This window comes from Astyanax mexicanus, chromosome 7 (assembly GCF_023375975.1).
Source record: "Astyanax mexicanus isolate ESR-SI-001 chromosome 7, AstMex3_surface, whole genome shotgun sequence".
Taxonomy (NCBI): Eukaryota; Metazoa; Chordata; class Actinopteri; order Characiformes; family Acestrorhamphidae; genus Astyanax; species Astyanax mexicanus.
Window position 1 is genome coordinate 46,401,548 of NC_064414.1, and position 20,003 is coordinate 46,421,550.

A 20,003-nucleotide genomic window follows, 5' to 3' on the forward strand; every position below is an offset into this window, starting at 1 on the left:
TTCTCCTACAGCTTGGCAGAAATTCTCGCACAGATTTGCACAGTAAGTCAAATTATGTTAATATAGTTTAGGTGTGAAATATGAGTCATTTTAGCTCGTTCACACCTCGCCTGGTGTATCATTAGCGTCGTTATCATCCAGGCTGAAAAACACAAAGGCAGCCTCTCAGAATAGTCAGCAGGCTGTGGAGTCAGGTGGGAGGTGTTAGAAGAAAGCTTTTATTCGAGAGAGTTCATTTAAGCTTATGTGAAACCAGTTCTGTTTAGACTGGTGGGAAGAAGTTGGTAGAAGTTGGTGCTGATGGGAGAGGATTCTGCAGGGGTCATCTTGTTCATCTGGTTAGTGATTTCACTGATCTAATGACCTGATTAACCTGATTTGTTTTATTGGTGTTTAAAAACTGTGAGACCATTGGTTTGCATTAGCATTAGAGGGCTATGGAATAGATGAGAGAATATAAGGAATATCACTCTGAACTTAGGAGACAGCTTGTACAAGTAGCTTGTATAAGTTGTGAGGTGTTATCTTGTGTGAGTGAGGTTAAACACTGACCAATGTGTTCATGGCAAGGCGATGATTAAGGGGGTGAATTAGGGCTGCACGATATATTGTATAAACATCATCATTGCAATGTGCGCATGTGCAATAAACTCATTGCATGACGTGCGATGTCACTTAAGGCAAATAAATAAAACACTTAATGTTGCAATGTTTTGATTCTTGACACAAGAAGTAGATACACAGTGCTGTCTCTGTGTCTGTGTAAGTGACTGACTGCTGCTGCCTGAGAAGTGCGAGGGGGAGCACAAGAAAGGGGGGGGGGGGGAGTGTATAACCATCCACATGGTTGGTCACATGCTTGCAAACTCACGTTTCGAAAGCTGTGCACCTCAGTCTAGCACAGTTTTGTGCAGATATTTCCAGTTGCAGCTGAAATCACGCTTTTAATCCCAGAAAAACACTCTTATTTACCTTTTAAAAAGCTATTTAAATGCCTGATTAAAGGGCCAATTACTGTTACTTTTCTATTTTCCTCTTGTGTGGCTGAATTATTAGGCTTGAGGTGAATGCTGGACGGATGGGACTTTAATTTCTGAAGAATTTACAAGTTTTTTATCATTTTTGATCCACAGTGTCACATGTGCACTGGAAAAGTGTCATAAAAGTCCACTTTTACCACCCATAATGGACAGTGCAGTGGATTGAAAAAATATTTTTTTTGGGAAATTAAATTAATTGTGTGAGTTAGAAGTATTTTTTGTGCTCACTATTAAAAATAAAGGTGGCATAAAATAACTGTGTGTAACATTTTGTAAATGAGATGCAACAGTTTAATGCAACCAATTATGATTCTTCTGCTCTTCTGCATTACTCAAATAGTTTTTGTAGCACCTTTATTTTTAGGACGAGGTTTAACAATGCTGAAGTTCATCCTGCTTGCACAAAATGTGGATGCTTCCAAGTTCAAGCACAAAACTAAAGACTGTGACATATTTGCATTATGAGGCAGCCAAACCACGTGGGATCCATTATCTTCCCATTATCCAAAATGCAAAACCTGCAAGTTGGAGAAGTGGGTTAATCAAATTCTTCAGAAAATGCCACGGCTTTACACAGCTCAGTGTTTTGGTTTAATTTTCTTATCCTAACATTATGCCACCATAATGGCTTAACCCTTTAAATACTATACATATGCTCACACTTCAGTTTTTCACTCTAATACTTTACTACTTTTTTACTACAGTAGTGCCAATTAGCTTCAACTTAATAAACCCTATAGCAAAGCCCTGATGGATGCCATGACATGTGCTAAAAGTAATGGTAATGAATATTTAATAAAAGTTTCTGTGGTAAGAATGATTGCTGTTTAAAAAAATCAAGGGTTTAATGTGTTAAATCTCCTGCTTGGACTAAGCGGACTAAGTCAGCATGGATTATGCTGCTTGCCATCAGCAGTCGGAGTCTAAGAGAGCATAATTGGACCTGCATTTCCTTCCCACATCACTCCAAATGTGCTGTTGGTCAGCACAGACATCTGTTAGCTCATGTATAAGAGCTAGGGATCCAGCGCTTTCCTTCATTAGGGGATTGAGTAATAGGCCATCCAAATTGGCAAGTAAATGGAGTAAAATTAGACATAATTAATTTCCCATGGTTTGTAGCTGATCTTGGTCAGGTAGTCTTAATGCTTACCGCTCCACTAAACTGGGGGCACATGTGTCAGAAGGCAATATAGAGCACTTTGACCTGTGAAGAGTTTTTACACCCTGTTTCTAACACTCTCCATTTCTGCCTTACGTCTCATTACAGCTGTGCTTTGACAGACTGTTTATACTAAAGGTTTTCAGTGTCCGGTAAATGGCCCTCACTTAGTTACCACTTGCTCTGTGTTTGGTGAAGAGGAATAAGAATAGATGGGTGATTAACAGTGTTTCTCCACTGCAGGAGGAGAAGAAGAGTAAATCAGGAAAATCATTGAACGAGGAGAGCAAAGATGAACAGAGTGATAAAAAGAAAGGGATTTTCTTCTCCTGGTCCAGAAACCGAAGCTTTGGGAAAGGACCCAAAAAGAGAGATCTGGGAGAATACAGTAAGTTGTTCAATAGACTGACTTGTTTTTATTGTCACACAAAAGCCTTATCCATATCCCATTTTATCTCAAATGTCATGATAAATTAACAAATATAAATGCTACAAAAGTATATACAAGAAATTACATTGACCTCCATTTAAAAGACAAAATTAGTATATTTTGTATAGTTTGTATTAGTATAATTTTGTCTTTTATAGGGGGTCTGAGAAAATTACAGGCTGAATTACCTACTGTTTTTGCTGAACTACGTGACCACAGCCGCGCACCGTAATTACACTTTGGGCACGCTTTTCTACGGAGATCCATGAAAAAAACACAACAGCGAGTGGAAATGGAGGAGCTACTGAACGTGATGTCATGTGACTGAAGAAGCCAAAAAACTCACTGGTCCTCCTGTTTTTTCAGTTGCAGTCCAGATGCAGGAGTTTTATCACTTTTATCAGTAGAAGTGTGAAATATTTTTCACAGACGTCACCCTGAGGAACTAATCCCGTCCGGATAGGTCTTAAGATAACTGTATTCACCATATTTGTTTAGGGTACAGATGAAATGTGGCCTTTAGCTTCAACCCACCCTAACAGTGGGATCCTACCCAGGATTGAACCCACAATCCTGTTACCAATAACCCAGTGCTTTAACCATTTAAATCCCTGACTGAGAATCTAACTGTGTGGAGGCTGTGGTGCCAATAATTCTAAATCCTAGCCACTAAAACGTCATTGAAAGATGCAAAGGTTTTCAAGATATGAGTTTTTTTTTATTGCATGACAACAGCAAAACTCAGTATGATTTAGTAGGTTTAATAACTGAATTGTAAATGTACAATTTAAAAGTTAAAACACAGCACACTGAGTTTAAGACTTTAATTGAATAATACATTTTAATCATAATTCAGTGATATGATTTTTATTAGCTCTATACTGAGAGTGAGTAATAATAAATACATGTGTTTGTATTTATTCAGGCTTTTCGGGCAGTAATGGTCGGAGAGAGTCACAGGGTTCTTTGTCGTCTGGAGCGAGTTTGGAGCTTGGCACTTCCGCTTCTGGCAAAAATGAGGTGAGGAACCTGCAGCCCGGCGCCTGGCTGAGCCACAGTACCACACAAACCACTGATCACTATGTAAACTAGACAAATAAACAGCATTACTGCACTGTACTGTATTCCTTTCTACTGAAAATTCATTTGAATGTCTCATCTTTGTATTCAAAGGAACTGTTACATTCATTTGGTTAATAATAATAATAATAATAATAATAATAATAAGTCATGTGTATTTTAGAGAACCTTATTTATCTGGGACACTTCCTCTGTCCTTCCCCCTCACTCTTTTTCTCTCCCTCTCTCTTTCTCTCTCTCTCTCTCTTTCTCTCTCTCTGTCTCCCTCTCTCTCTTTCTCTCTCAGGGAGAGGTGTCGCGTAACTCCATGTCGTTATCGGAGCGCGCTGTGCGTTACTGTAACATTAACCTGCCGGACGGTTCCTGTTGCTCGGTACCCATAAGGCCGGGAGTGTCGATCAGGGAGATTCTGCTGGGGCTTTGTGAGAAACTCTGCATCAACCTGGCAGCTGTAGACCTCTTCCTGGTGGGAGGGGAGAAGGTAACTCTGGCACTGACTTTCACATAATTTTAATTTTGATACCCAATGTAGCATCATAAACCTGAAAACCATGCAAACAAATAAAAACATTTAACGTGCAGTAAAAATATATATATCGTAAAAGAAATTAATATCCTTTTTATGTGATTTATGTTAACTGTTAATGCGCATGCGTGTCCCACGGGGGGGGGGGGGTCGTTCTGAGGGAGAGCGATGTAATGGCGGTTGTGTGAATACGGAGAAGTAAAGTTTGGAGTTCGTTTAAAACACGTGTCGTCTTTGTTCACGAACATTGGTAGCAGAGGATGGCGGCGCACAGCTACAAAGTGCCGCCTCCGTTTGATGAAAACAAGTCGGATTATGAAAGTTGGAAGAATGAAATCAAGATCTGGAAGCTAGTTACTGAGCTGGACCAGAGGAAACAGGCGCTAGCAGTAACCCTGTCTCTAACTGGAAAAGCGAGGACTATAGCACTGGAAATATCCGCGGAGGATTTGAACAAAGACAATGAATTAACAACGCTTTTGCAGAAATTGGACACGGTGTACTTGAAAGAGGAGAAAGACCGTCAGTACGATGCTTATACGGAGTTCGACAACATCAAAAGAAACATTGTCTGAAGCAGAGATATTCATGGTAGAGGCTTTAGGATCAGCTGTAATTGACACTGCCTGCACCAGAACAGTTTGTGGAGAAAAATGGTTTGACAACTATGTTAATGGACTGAAGCAGAGCGAGCTGGAGACCCAAACCAGTGCCAAAGCGTTCCGATTTGGAGATGGTAGACTTGTTCATTCCACAAAACGTGTGACAATTCCAGCTGTGATCGGTCAGACTAAATGCTATATAGAAACAGAAGTTGTGCCAGTGGACATTCCCTTGCTTTTGAGCCAAACATCACTAAAAAGAGCAGGTGCTGTCCTGGACATTGAGAATGATAAAGCCACAATGTTCAGGCAGCCAGTGAAACTTGAGCTGACCTCCTCAGGTCACTATTGTGTTAACATAAAAGCAAACGATAATTCAGCAGAGAATGATATTCAGAATAACGAAGACGTTCTGACTGTAACTGAAAATATGACAAAGACAGGAAAAACAGAAAGTTCTGTTAAAACTACACAGACAATTTGGACATGCATCCGTAGAAAAGCTAAAAAAAATTGCTGGACTGTGCAGGCAACCATGATGATGACTGCCTTGCAATTCATTGTAAGCAAATGTGACACATGCATACGATACAGCAAGTCAAAGCCAAAGCCTGCAGTGGGCTTACCCATGGCCTCAACCTACAATGAGACAGTGGCTGTGGACTTGCATGAGTTGGAACCAGGGGTATGGTATCTCCATGTCATTGATCACTTCACACGTTTCAGTGCAGGGAGTATTGTGACAACCAAGAAACCCAAAGACATCGTGAAGCATCTCATCCACTGTTGGATAAGCGTGCATGGACCCCCATATAGACTATTTAGCGACAACGGTGGTGAATTTAACAATGAAGACATGAGAGATATGGCTGAAAAATTTAACATTGAGCTAAAAACCACTGCAGCATATAGCCCATGGAGCAATGGCCTCTTGGAAAGACATAACCACACCCTGACCGACATACTGTTGAAAGTGAAAAAGGAAAATGAATGCAGCTGGTCAGTGGCTCTAGATTGGGCCTTGATGGCAAAGAACTCATTACACAATGTGCATGGCTACAGTCCATACCAACTGGTGTTTGGACAAAATCCCAACATGCCATCAGTTCTAACTGATAAGCCACCAGCACTTGAAAGCCCTACGATGAATACCTGGATGGCTCAGCATATTACAACTTTGCATGCGGCACGCCGAGCATTCACAGAAGCGGAGTGCTCTGAAAGAATCAAACGAGCCCTTCGCAAACAACTGCGAGCCAATGATGATCGATACGAAACTGGGGACAAAGTATACTACAAACGAGCTGACTGCCCACAGTGGAAAAGTCCAGGGGTGGTCATCGGCCAAGATGGTGTGGTAGTCTTTGTAAGGCACGGGGGTACATATGTTCGTGTGCATCATACTAGACTGAGAAAGACTGATACCCAACATACAGTGCTAGAAGACATGGACATTCAGCAAGAGGTGACTGACAAACAAACGTTGCCGGATTCTGAACTTAACCATGAAGATGACGATACTGATAGTGGGGAAGAGACCAATACACATGACTTGCCTGAATCAGAAAATCATGCTGTAGCCGCTCCACTTGCTCCTGAAAACAGACCAAATGCTGACACAGTACACACTGAAACATTCACAAAACATGGAGAATTGCGACTAAAAGCTGGACAAACAGTGACATATACAGATAGAGAAAGTGGACAAACATTAACAGGAACCATTCTAAGTCGTGCAGGTAAGGCCACTGGAAAACATTTGGAAAACAAATTGGTACAATGTACAGTTCAGTGGATCTGGGGACCTTGCTGGTTCCACAGGCTCAGTAAATCTGGGTGAAATGGACAATGTTCAAACTGTACCAGCAGAGCACACTGTCTTATGTGAGGAAAGCAGTACAGAGGAGACTCTGATGGTTGATGACGATATGTTTGATGCTGCAAAACAAGCAGAGTTATGCAATTGGAAGAAGAATGATGTCTTTGAGGAAGTGAAAGACGAAGGACAGAAATGCATCTCCACAAGGTGGGTGTGTACACTGAAGGAAACCACTGATGGTGTCGCACCTAAAGCTAGACTAGTCGCCAGAGGTTTTGAGGAAATGCATATTCAAGAACTCCCAAAAGATTCCCCAACATGTGCTTTGGAGTCATTAAGAATGATCATGGCTGTCATATGTCAAAAGAAATGGCAATTAAATTCTATGGATATAAAAGCAGCTTTTTTGCAAGGCAAAGAATTGGCTCGAAACATCTACATATGCCCACCACCAGAGGCTCAGAGCCAAGGCGTTCTATGGAGACTGAAAAAGTGTGTCTATGGACTAGCAGATGCCTCTCTTTATTGGTATAATAAAGTGAAGGACACAATGCATCATTTAGGAGCAGTCATGTCGCAAGTTGATCCAGCAGTCTTCTACTGGTTAGATGACTCCTCCAATGTCATGGGAGTACTCGGCTGTCATGTGGATGATTTTATCTGGGGAGGTTCTGAAAGATTCGCCACAAAAATCATACCACAGTTAAAATCAGCTTTTCAAGTTGGACGGGAAGAACACCTTCAGCTATATTGGAATGGAGTTCTCCTCTCTGAATGACACAGTTCAGGTACAGCAGAGCATGTACATCAAGAATCTCCAGCCCATTCCAGTGAACCCGGCTAGAGCTGCTGAGCGAGATGCTCCCCTAACAAATCAAGAAATTGACATGCTTAGATCGAAAATTGGCCACATATTGTGGGTAGCAAGACAAACAAGGCCAGATGCAATGTGTGATGTATCCATCTTAGCATCCAGTATGAAAGCTGCTACTGTTCAAAGTCTGCACTCTGTAAACAAACTGATCCAGAAACTCAAATCTGATGAAGTGACCTTGAAATTCCAGCACCTAGGCAAAGACAGTTCCTTACAGCTTGTCGTGTTCAGTGATTCATCAATGCGCAACCTTCCTGATGGTGGCACTCAGGGTGGTCATCTAATCATGCTCATGGGAGAGAATAGAAGATTCTCACCTATATGCTGGCAGTCGAAAAGAATAAGAAGAGTGGTGAGAAGTACTCTTGCAGGGGAGACACTGGCCCTTGCAGATGGCATTGATAATGCAATATTTCTGGCCACACTCTACTCAGAACTTACTGTAGGTGACTGCAAGCACAGAGGCTTACCCATAATATGTATAACTGACAATCACTCACTCCTGGATGCTGTAAAGTCAACCAAACCAGTTACAGAGAAGAGACTACGGCTTGAAATTAGCAATATCAAGGAGCTCATACAGTCCGGAGTCATTCGACACATCATGTGGTCAGCGACCAAAGACCAGCTTGCTGACTGCTTGACAAAGAAAGGAACGTCAGCTCTACTCCTCCTAAAGGCCTTCAGCGAAGGTGTATGGCACCTCAAGGAATAAGAGAACAAGACAGACGTTTAATGGACTAAAAACATTTTTAAGGCAGTATTTTTTTCCCCTTTGGACAGTATTATACTTGAGTTTTTTGTTTTTTTTTAAAAAGGGGGAGTTTTTTAACTGTTAATGCGCATGCGTGTCCCACGGGGGGGGGTCGTTCTGAGGGAGAGCGATGTAATGGCGGTTGTGTGAATACGGAGAAGTAAAGTTTGGAGTTCGTTTAAAACGCGTGTCGTCTTTGTTCACTAACAATTTATGTGGGTACATTTTATTGTTTGTTTAACCTCCTAAGCTTCGGACTTTTGCTTTGGGTGCATTTTTAATTTCTCCTAGCTATTGAAATTTAAGATTGGTAGGACCTAACGAGTATAGAAACATTGCCTTTGTACAGGAAGTTATTTTTGCAAAAAACAATGTCCTTGTCATGCAGGCCAGACACACGACAGACACATGCAGATAACAAATACAAAGGTTATAAACAAAGGAGTGCAGTGCAGAAGAGCTAGCTAAGTAGATTTAATACTCCATGAGGGACAGAGCAAACAGGGGGATGTATATATAAGACAGGCCAGGTGCAAACAGTCAGTAGCTGGGAGAGCGGGAACGCCATGGCGTCACGTGATCAGCAGAGTCAGGGAAGTTCGGTGTAAGTGCAGACTGACAGGCCTTATGTGGGCGCAGTAATTTATTTTAACATTTTCTTTGTCATTTTGGATCACACGGACGCAATTAGTCCAAAAACTAAATTTGATCTTTCTACAGTAAGTAAATAAACTTATTTTAAACATAAAATTGGAGGAGAATTTTTACTTGGCCCGTGTTTCTGTCCAGACTGGCTGTAGAAACTTTTGACTGGGATTCCCGCCATCTTGTTTTTAATCAGTTGAGTGTAATGTTGTGATCACTAGTCACAAGCAGTGTCTCCATATGAGACAAAGGGCAATGTTTTAATAAATTAAGTATCATAGTGCAGAAAAACAGAGCTTTTCTGTTACATACTGTGTTTTGTTTTTGGAGTATATTGTAGGTTATTTATGGTTATTTTTGATTAATGATTTGTTAAGTACTCAAATTGTGTAAAATAGCTCTTATAAATGCAAGATTGTAAGAAGTCATTCTCACTATTATCATAGACTCATTGTGCACATTACATAGGACTGTACATATATACTGAGTGCATACACTGTACATAACATAACAATGTGTACACAGGACGATAAACACATGGATATTAATTAGTGGGAGAAACCAATAAACAGATATGTAGATGAATGGGCATAAAAAAAATAAATACTCTACAGCAAATAAAAAAGCAACAGAACAGAAATGATCTGAATGATCTACATACAGATGGATGCCAAAGCAGCATATAAATATATTCAGCTGATTATATAGTGAGTTAATGTGTGCAGAAGGGTCAGTTCTAAAATAGACAATACAGGGCTGTTTAATTATACAGATGAATGAGCATTAATTCTGTATAACTATTAGGGTTGCACAGTAACGCACCCTCCTTATTTAAGAATTTATTAAAATAACAAAAAATGCTATTGGACAGATATAATTATCTTCTGGTAGATACGTAATAAAAAATGAGAATGTTGTAAATTTGTAAGCAGCAAAAAAGTTAATATTGAATTAAATTTGCCTCACATGACATTGCGCATTCTGTGGTGTGAGTGTTACTCATGCACACAGTGTGATGACAATGCTGAAACAATATATTGTGCAGCCTTAATAACTATGCACAAGACTATGCTATTACTTTTTGTGTGAATATTTATGATGAATAGATCAGAAATGACACTCTTCAATTAATTTATTACATTTATATTAGGTTTTTTATATAACTTATTTAAGTATATCTATTTAAGGTGCTAAGTTTTCTTATAACAGCAGCTCCTGATTCAGCTGCATGTGTGTGTGCGTGTGTGTACTGTGAGTGTGTGTGTGAGGTTGCATAATTGCGTGTGTATGTCATCCAATCCTGTGGTGGTGTGATGTATAATAATAGCGTGTATTGTCTGTGTGTAAAGCCTTTAGTGTTAGACCAGGACTGCATGACGCTGTGCTCCCGAGACCTGCGACTAGAGAAGCGTACATTATTCAGGTACACACACACACACACACACACGCACGCACACACAGTCCATTCTGCATTCCTTCCATCATCACCTCATTTATATTAATAAGGTTATTTACTCATATGTTGATCCATCCATTGATCTGTTAGTCCGTGTTTGAATGTATAAATGAAGTGTATTCTGCAGAAGCTTGTGTGTCGTACTATACTATCATTAGTCATGCATATTTGTAATCATTAGTCATGCGTAGCTATCATCAGACATGTCATGCGTAGCTGTAACGGTCCGTCATGCATATTTGGGTAATTAGGGTGTCCCCTCGCTCTCCTAGGCTGGACCTGGTGCCCATAAACCGCTCCGTCGGACTGAAAGCTAAACCCACTAAGCCTGTGACGGAGGTGCTGAGGCCCGTCGTGGCCAAGTACGGCCTGCACTTAGGAGACCTGGTGGCCAGGATTGTGAGTAAACCTTCATTCACTGACTGTAGATATTTCTTTATCTTTTGGAGATCCCTGCCAGATCCCTAGCAAAAGTAATGCATTGAATTAATTTGATTTAAATGTTTGTGATAACACTTTGCAATAAGGGAACATTAAATAACAGTAGTTATTATAGAATGTTGAGTACCACTTTAAAATAAGACTACCTTTATAAAGGGTATATAAATGGTTAATTACAATTATTTTATTAATGGTTACTAATTAGGTTGTAAATGTCTTAAAAATCATTAATAATCAGTTATAACACATATGCAAAAAGGGCAACAATGACCTGTTGTTTGCCAAATAGTGAACCCACAGCCATCTATATTGTTGCCCTTTCTACTTATGTGTTATAACTCATTATTAATGATTTTAAGGCATTTACAACCTAATTAGTAACCATTAATAAACTAATTGTAAACCATTTATAAACCCTGTATAAAGGTAGTCTTATTTTAAAGTGGTACCGAATGTTCCAAATGATTAGTAATTGACAATAGTTAAAGATTTTATTACTAATTAATCATTACAAATTATTTAACTACTGTCTCAATTCATTATGTAGTAACACATTATATTCATTACTTATAATAATGTGTTGAGACATGACCGTTTAATTATGTTTTTTTTCGCTCATAAGTACTGTTATTTTTGTAAATTGTATATATGCATTCAATATGTCTTAAAAATAAAGATAAAGATTAATATTCATATACATCAGGTGCATACTTAAAGCATATTTAAGTAAAAGTGAAAACATATTTTTTTCCCATATTTATATTATTCGAATCCGATGAGTGTATTTACATTGTTTTAAAATGTATAGGCAGCTCTAAAAAAAAAGGAACACTAACAAAAGATGAGGTTTTATTAAATTAATTATTAAATTTTACTAAATTAAAAACCTCTGCAATATAATCAAGAGGAAGATGGATGATCACAAGCCATCAAACCAAACTGCACTGCCTTATCCAAAAGCAGTGTGTAAGACTGGGGGAGGAGAACATGCCAAGATGCATGAAAACTCTGATTAAAAACCAGGGTTATTCCACAATATATTGATTTCTGAACTCTTAAAACTTTATGAATTTGAACTTGTTTTCTTTGCATTATTTGAGGTCTGGAAGCTCTGCGTCGTTTTTGTTATTTTAGCCATTTCTCATTTTCTGCATTTTTTTTTTCAAACATTTAGAGTGATAGGCAGCTGATTTGGAGGGAGCCCATGGCTGCTGATTCTTGGGACAATGTTTTAAGATGTTTAATACGTATTTATTTTATCTCTGAAATTAGCATTTCCTATACTTTAAACAACTGTGAAAACACATAGCAGCCCTAAGAAGCTAATTAAGTCTTGAGATTTTGGGAAAAAGTTTAAACTACTTTCCATTTTTAACAAAACAAAATGAATACACTAATCACTGATTTAAATGTTGAAAATAATGTTTTATTATGAGATCAGTTAGACTTCTATTCGCTTAACTATTCACAGTCATGTTTTGAGCACTGATGCTCTACAGCAGCTTTCTAACTTGCGTGTCACTGTAGGTCATCAGTTAAGATTTGTAAGATAGCTGATAGATCCAGATACACAAAAACTAAGTCAGGCTGACTGTGGTTTAGTGCAGTGTGTATTGTGGTGCTGTCAGTAAGGCTATGAGATACAGATCAGACAGAATCAAGTAAAGCGGATAGTAAAGAATTTTTAATTCTGTTTAAATAGTATACTGTTTTATTACATTACAATAAACTACATCAAATTTCAACACATTGCGTATTTCCTGATTGGTTATGTACATTGTACTTCCAACCTATTAAAAGAAGTAAGGTATAGAAATAAAGGGTTGTTTTTCCTTTGTGTGGGTGAACAGAGTGGGGATAAGGAGCCGCTGGATCTTGGGCTGCCCATTTCAAACCTGGACGGACTCAGGGTGGTGCTGGAGGCAGCTGAACACGTCCCGGGAAAAGGTAGGACTCCTCATAAATGTAGAACCACACAGAATTGTGCTAAGTCAGCTCATTAGACAGGAACTAGTATTGTGTCCCATGACTTTTGCCATGTGTCATGGAAGCTAAAGAATGCTGCATTGATCTGTGGGATGTGTGTGTGTGTTGAATCTCCTACATTGATGTGATTTCTTCCAGAGTCACCTTTCTTTTTTTCTTTTTTTTTTTTTTTCGAAAATTGTATGTTAGTTTTACCCCAGATGTAACAGGCCACACACCTTCCAAAAAGTTCCACTTTTTTCCTGTTAGTCCAAAGAATATTTACCCAAAATGTTTTTTGCCTTGGAACTCTCCCATGGATACCATTTTTGACCAGTCTCTTTCTTATTATTAAATCTTTAACACTAATTAACACTGATTGATGGTGTTCTGTGTTCTTTTGTGACCTCCTGGATGAGTTGTCCATACCCTTTTAGAATAACTTTGGTTGGCCGGCCACTCCTGGGAAGGTTCACCAGTGTTCTATGTTTTGTGCGTTTGTGAATAATTGCTTTCACTGTGGTTCTCTGAAGTCCCAAAGCCTTAGAAATGACTTTGTAACCTTTTCTAAACTGACAGCTGTTGAAACTTTAAGTTTTCTCATCTGTTTTTGAATTTCTTCAGATCATAATGGGGAGTAATTGCTGCATTTTGAGATCTTTTATCTGCTTCATGTTGTCAGACAGGATCTATTATATTATATTTTCCAAAAAGTGTGATTAATTACAGTTAATTTATAAGGGGGGCAAAAACATTTTCACAAAGGGATTGATTTGGAAAGTTTTTTTTTCCATAATAAATTAAATCATCATTTAAAAGTGTTTTTTTTATTATTATTTTTTTATATATATATTTAAAAGTTTGTTTAATCATCTGAAAATAAATTGGTATGACAAAAATGCAAAAACAAAAGAAATATATAAGGGGCAAATACTTTTTTATGTCACTGTATATCAGTGTAATTTATATTTTTTTCAGTACTAGAAGGGCAATGATTCTCTCATCAGGTTTTTTTTTCAGGAATGGAAATTCATGTTGTATTCCATTCTAATTTCCACACTTTATCTGTTTCAGCTGTGTAAATACTGGATCTGATATCTGATCCTCCTCTCTGTCTCTGTCCCTGTCTCTCTCTCTCTGTCTCTCTCTCTTTTTCTTTTTCACTGCAGACAAACAGAAACTGGCCCCAGCGAAAAGCCACGGGCCGCCGCTCTCCACACGAAGCCAGTCTGCCACAGTAAGTCTCTGTGCTGAGTCTCTTCATTCACTCAGTATCACTCTGTTCAGGATCACCTGTCTCTCTCTCTCTGTCTCTCTCTCTCTCTCGGCCTGTATGTGTGTGTTTGTGGGGTCTCTGCATGGCTGGCCCCTCTACCTCCTCTCTGTCCACCTGAAGCTGAATGTACAGAACCTGTGGATGATCTAACCGCACTCTTCTTCCAACCTCCCTACACCTCACTGCTCTCAGGCCAAAACCGACCCACTCGATTGGAGCAATTCTTTTGGGTTAAATAAATAAACTGAAAATAACATTTTCCGTTTCTCCAAGTAAAGTTATGGATTGTTTGGTGCCTAAAGTTTGCTTTTTTCGATTAAATAGTCTTTTATTCAATTTGCAAGATTGTAAGAGGCAGTATGGCCTGTTCAATAGTAGGGATGTAGCGATACTATATTGTATTGTATTATTGCATTAGTGAATGTGTTAGCTTTATGTATCTGCATCTACATCCAGCATCTGGTCAAGCTGCTTTAATTAGTTATAGAAAAAAATACATGGATTCATTTCAGTGGAAACATTTGGATTAGCTGTACTAAAAGGATCAAACACATTGAGTTTTAGTAATTAATAATCAAATCAATGAGATACACAGTTATAGCCTGTCGGACACACGAGTGCCGATGATTTAATATCATGTGTCCCTAGTGTTTTTAGCTGTGCTCATTTAGTCCATGTCATTATGAAATATATTAAATTGATAATTTAATATACCATATCTGAAACCTTATAGCTTTATTGCAATACTAAAGAGGCTAACTTTGGACACCAAACACGTTGGATGCTTGAGTCATTTAGGCTTTTAGACTAGAAAAAAATCATCAATGCAAGATTTGCTCAGATTTACAATAAGCATCTAAAAAGTAGCCGCACAATATTCAAATACTCTTTTACCCCCAGAAAGAAACACGTCAACATGCTACCAACAAGAGCTCACACAGTGTGAGTGTGCTGCTTTTGCATCGACATCTTACAGGATTGGATTGGATTCGTTCTTCTTTCCCTGTGATATCCGATCCAGCATTTCTTGGCGATATCAAAACTGATTGCCTTCCAAAGAAATGCCATCAGTACATGCCACTCCAGATCAAGTTAAAATTATCACAGAACTTAGCTCCAGCAGCCTGTGATATTTTACTTTTTGGATCTGAACTTGCCATCTTGGGAGGGGAGCTGAAGGAGCGTGGCTGTGTGGAGATCTGTGAGACCTGTGTGAGGAGGGATTGCTGGTGTCCTGCGTTGGTGGTGGTGCTGGCTGGCTGTGGTGCGGCTGTTGTGCTGTGCTGTATGAGCTAGATAGCTTAGTCTTGCTAGTAGCTGTAGTACCTGGTAGTGTTTGGTAGAAGTGTTTGGTAGTGTTTGTGTGGATGTGGACCTGGATGTGACTGAATGTCGAGCCGTAGCTCAGAAAAAAAGTCCACCGGCCCCTAGAATCCCACACAAGGCCCCCGTAAAGGAATCCAGTCTTGGGAAGACGAGACCCCTCATCCACTCACCCCTAATGTGCCCCATTCTCATTGTGACCACCCAGGGGGAGGACAGATCGTCAGGGAAGGCCACGACTCTCAAAACCAGGGCCCAGGTGGAAAAACGAAAACAGAAAAAGCTTAATATAGATGAAGCTGAAGGTAAAAACAAACATTGCACTCTGTCTAACTCCACTCTGTCTCCTGTATTCCCCCCTCCCTCTGTGATTGAATTGCCTCCAATAACTGATTTAGCTCTGAAGTTGCTTGGCTATGACTCCTGCTTAACTGCTCTGTGTAGCGACGTTGGCTGATGAAGCTATAGCTAATGACACTAATGTCTTTTTAACAGAGGAATGCTTTCTATTTCTTGCACACTGCTGTTTCTCCAACGTTTAAAATAAAAAAAAAAATACGGTGGGTGTGTTTATTTTTGATGACTTTTTTTTATTAATAAAAAAATGGTAAATCGCATGTATGTCTTCCGGCCAGAATTCTTCGAGCTCATATCCAAAGCACAGAGCAACCGAGCTGACGACCAGCGGGGTCTGCTGAACAAATCCGACCTCGTCCTGCCTGACTTCCTGCGCCTCGACCCGGACACCAACCCCAGCCGCGAGCCCGTCGGCCCAGCACCTGCCTCGCACAAGCCACGCCCACGCTCCAAGGAGAACGGCTCCGCCCTCAGCGCCAGCCATCAGACGCAGAGCTTGGATTCGGCCGTGGAGGTCCAGGGCACGCGTCGGGTGCTGATGCCTCTCCATAGAAACCCACGACACAGCGGTACGTCCTTGGGGACTTCGGACTGGCGGCGTGAGGGCGGGGCCCAAGCACTGGAGGAGGAGGAGGACAATGGAATGGACCTGACGCTGGTCGCCGAGGGCGACATCACTAGTCCCAACAGCAAGCTCCTCCCTCCTTCCCCTTTGCCCTGTATTCCTTCCCCAGACAGGCCCCGCCTACACAGGGGGGACGCTTATCAGGACAGCTGGGGCCAACCAGGTACCTCTCCTGTGTGAACTGAATGCGTGAACACACTCGCACACGCCTCCCTCTTGAGTTCTTCCTGAAGATTTTGTGTGTGTGTGTGTGTGTGTGTGTATGTGTGTGTGAGCGTGTTGGTGTGTGTGTTTTATTGAGTGCTGTGGACTTGCTGTTGTCCCTCTCTTAAGCCCTCTGCCAAACGTTGGCAAACCTCGCCACTGTCCCCTGTACATATATCACCCTCTAAGCAAAGCACTTTACTGAACTGTTGGAAGAGAGACCTATAGATATAAATATATATAAATGCTATCTCTAACATACTTTTATTGCCTTTATTAGAAGGGTCTTATTTTTTATTTTTACCTGCCAATCATCCAGCCACACCACAATGACAATCACTTGTCATCAAACCTCTACTGTTCCAGGAACCTCAGCGTTTGAGTTGATTGTAGACAACCTGATTGTAGGTGAGTGTGCCTCCGTCCCCTCTGGCTAATCCCGCAACGGTCCCCACCGAGACCACACCCCCTGAATCAGACGTCACTAAGTCCTGCCTCACGCTAAACACTAAACACAATCAGATGAAGGTACAACAAGCAAAATTTAACACTTCGCCTCAGTCGTGGTCACGTGACTAAACATTATATGAGCAGGAAATGACCTGTATTACTGAACTGCTGTGCAAAATAATGGCTTTTACAAATACTCAGCCTGAAGACCACAGCAAATATCATTTTGCTATATAACTTATGTTATGTTGTTAAAGAAATATTTTGAAAAAAAAATGAAATGCATACAATGTTCCATTAAATGATCAGTGTCCAAGTTTTGCTTCTTTAGTTTATCTCTAGCGCTACAAAGCTACTGTTGCTACCATACACTAAAATCAACTTTTTTATCCAAATGGCTGAATGTCTTATCACCTTTTCAGGCAAATTTGTTAACGTATGGCTCCTCTATTGTTCTGCATTGTCGCTCAAAGTGAAACTTACTTTACCTTTTGGAATTATCCACATTTAAACACTATGGTTTCCTGGAAAAGGAAAGAGTGTCATAGCAGTCATTAGTGGTGGTTTAATAGCTCCTAATGATACTCAACTGATTGGGCTAAGTGATATACTCTCGAGAGGGGTATCTGGTTAGTGATGTTAAAAAGTGAGGTGGGTTAGTTGTACAGATCTGTGTCAGATTCAGAGGGGAAAAAAAACCCTCAAAGTGGATTAATGGGTGTATTAATTGTATGATCTGACCAGTTTGGTTAAACGATTTTGTATTTGAAGTGTCAACCAGATGGCTATCAAGCTTTTCTAGATGTCTAGATCAAACACTTTTCTCAGTCTGCTTAAACAACATACTAGTGTTTGTTAGCAATGTTTGCTTTTGTAGCTTCAGTTCAACCCTATAAAAAAGCAAATTTGGACACTGTTATGTCTTGGCTTGTTGACTAAATCTGGGGTTTGTACACTTGATATTGAGTCATTTCTTTAAGAGGAAGTGATGTGATAAAAAATGAATTTTAATGGTTCTGGTAGACACACCTTAACTGTCGCTTAATGGTGGCCAATGGTAGGCTCTTCCTGGTCCTGCTATTCAGATCAGAAGGAGTTAAGGACTGAATGATGATTGATTTTAGATTTTTTTTAGATTTATTTAGATGATCTAGACACCTCATGACCTCAGCTTTCCGTACTGTGCCATTCTTCCACCTGAGTGACAAATCTCCACCTGTTTCTTACAACAAGCAATTCAACAATGTACTGACAGTGTTTACGCATCTATCCTCACATCTTCTGCCGTGTTCTTCAGTGCTATCTTAGTTTTGACTCTCTCTTATCTTACCTATGGTATTATGTAATATAATCCTGGCACAACTTTAATTTATCCAATTTGTTTTTATTTGAAATGTACCATATGCCTAAATGACAAAGAAATACTAATTGTGTACAGTTATTTTTGGTTGTTTTTTGGTTTGGTTCTCGAGACGCGAGCATTGTTGAATTGCCTGCCGTTTTGCTGACTCTGAAATTCCACTTTTTGTTTCCTGTAGCAGTCTTTTAAAACTGACCGATTCACTCCGGTCGGTGCTATATTTCTGCAGTGGTGTAAATAGAGTTAAATAAATGTTAGAGGTGATATATCTCTCGCTCCCCTTTACTCTGTACTGTGTGTCTTATCAACTGTTCTGTCTTTTTTCTCCTTTTACACTCTATCATAACACGTTTCACACATAACTGCCATTTCTGTAAAGCTCAAGCTTTCAGATTCACAATATACACTGACATGCCGAAAGTCATGGGACATCTTGACTAGCATCATGTCCCATGACCTTTGCTGTGTCACATGGAAGCTAAAGAAAGCTGCACTGTGCTGTGGGATGTGTGTCTGGGGTCAGATGCATTAAATGTTGATTTGATTGATTTCTGCCAGAGAAATCTTTTATCACTTTTTGCATTGAGAATTAAAGCCAGACAACACTTTTCACAATCATTTCATGAATGACACAATCATACATCTCTTATCTGTCCAGTGTGGGTGGTAATATTACAATTCTATGGCATATTCCCTTTACACACATGATCGTGTGGATCAAGGAATGTTAAAAATGCCCACACAACTTCAGAAATGGAATCCTTGCACCATTTCTAGTAATAATTAATGTCGCATTACCAGGTGCACACTTGCCTAACTTGCAGACTATTTCAGAGAGTGGGGAAATAAGTATATTCATTAACCTCATTAGCACAAGTGGCTACATTAGAGGTCAGTAATGACTCTTTATGAGTGTAGGGTATTCCCAATGGATACATTAAATATATGCATAAAGGATGCTATGAATTGTAGTGAGAGAACACAATTGAAAACCAAAAAAAAAAAACATCAAAAAGATCATGTATTAAGTCTGAGGGATGAACTGAACAGAATACTACACAACATAAAATATAACTAATGTCAATCGATCATAAAATTGAATCCGATTAATCACAACAATATTCTGTGATTAACTGTGATTAATCGCACTTATTCTTCATTGCATGAAGAGCATTGTCATGTTGAAACAGCACACCAAAATGCAAAAGTGCTACTCGTTACTGAACACGTTCAGTCTGAAACAACTGCCCACCATGTTTCATTCCTGTCTGTTCCTGTTGGTATATATATATATTATCCTATAATGTTCTAGAACTGCACATTTTACATTTTAATGCATTCTCAGTTTAGGTAGACATGGTAGACAGGTTTTCTGCTTAGATGAGAAACAGCAGTTCTGGAATATATATCACAGATGTCCTTCCTCTCTCGAACTTTCACCGCTTTACCCTTCATCCCTCCTTTCTCTCTCTCTCTCTCTCTCTCTCTCGGCTCAGTGAATTAGATATGCATGGAGGCCCAGCTGAAGTGAATGGCTGTTGAGACAGGCTTTGTGTTGTTTGGATGCTGGTACTGAGCTCAGACAAAAACGGGCCTGTTTCTCTCCTCCTCCTC

The 20,003-nt window shown here is 39.7% G+C and overlaps 1 protein-coding gene across 2 annotated transcripts in view; it reads left to right on the forward strand.

The window, feature by feature from the left end:
- rgs12b (regulator of G protein signaling 12b) overlaps positions 1-18,653 on the forward strand; it is a 108,263-nt gene extending 89,610 nt beyond the window's left edge. Inside the window, exons 10-18 of one of the 2 annotated variants that reach the window (XM_022684502.2) lie at positions 2,446-2,590; positions 3,558-3,652; positions 3,999-4,193; positions 10,282-10,355; positions 10,661-10,787; positions 12,680-12,776; positions 13,964-14,031; positions 15,602-15,698; positions 16,029-18,653. In XM_022684502.2, the coding sequence (XP_022540223.2) occupies positions 2,446-2,590; positions 3,558-3,652; positions 3,999-4,193; positions 10,282-10,355; positions 10,661-10,787; positions 12,680-12,776; positions 13,964-14,031; positions 15,602-15,698; positions 16,029-16,555 (1,425 nt within the window). In that variant the 3' untranslated portion in view covers positions 16,556-18,653. The remainder of the gene's footprint in view (positions 1-2,445; positions 2,591-3,557; positions 3,653-3,998; positions 4,194-10,281; positions 10,356-10,660; positions 10,788-12,679; positions 12,777-13,963; positions 14,032-15,601; positions 15,699-16,028) is intronic. The other variant, XM_022684503.2, reaches the window with a different exon arrangement.
- Positions 18,654-20,003: the final 1,350 nt, after the last annotated feature.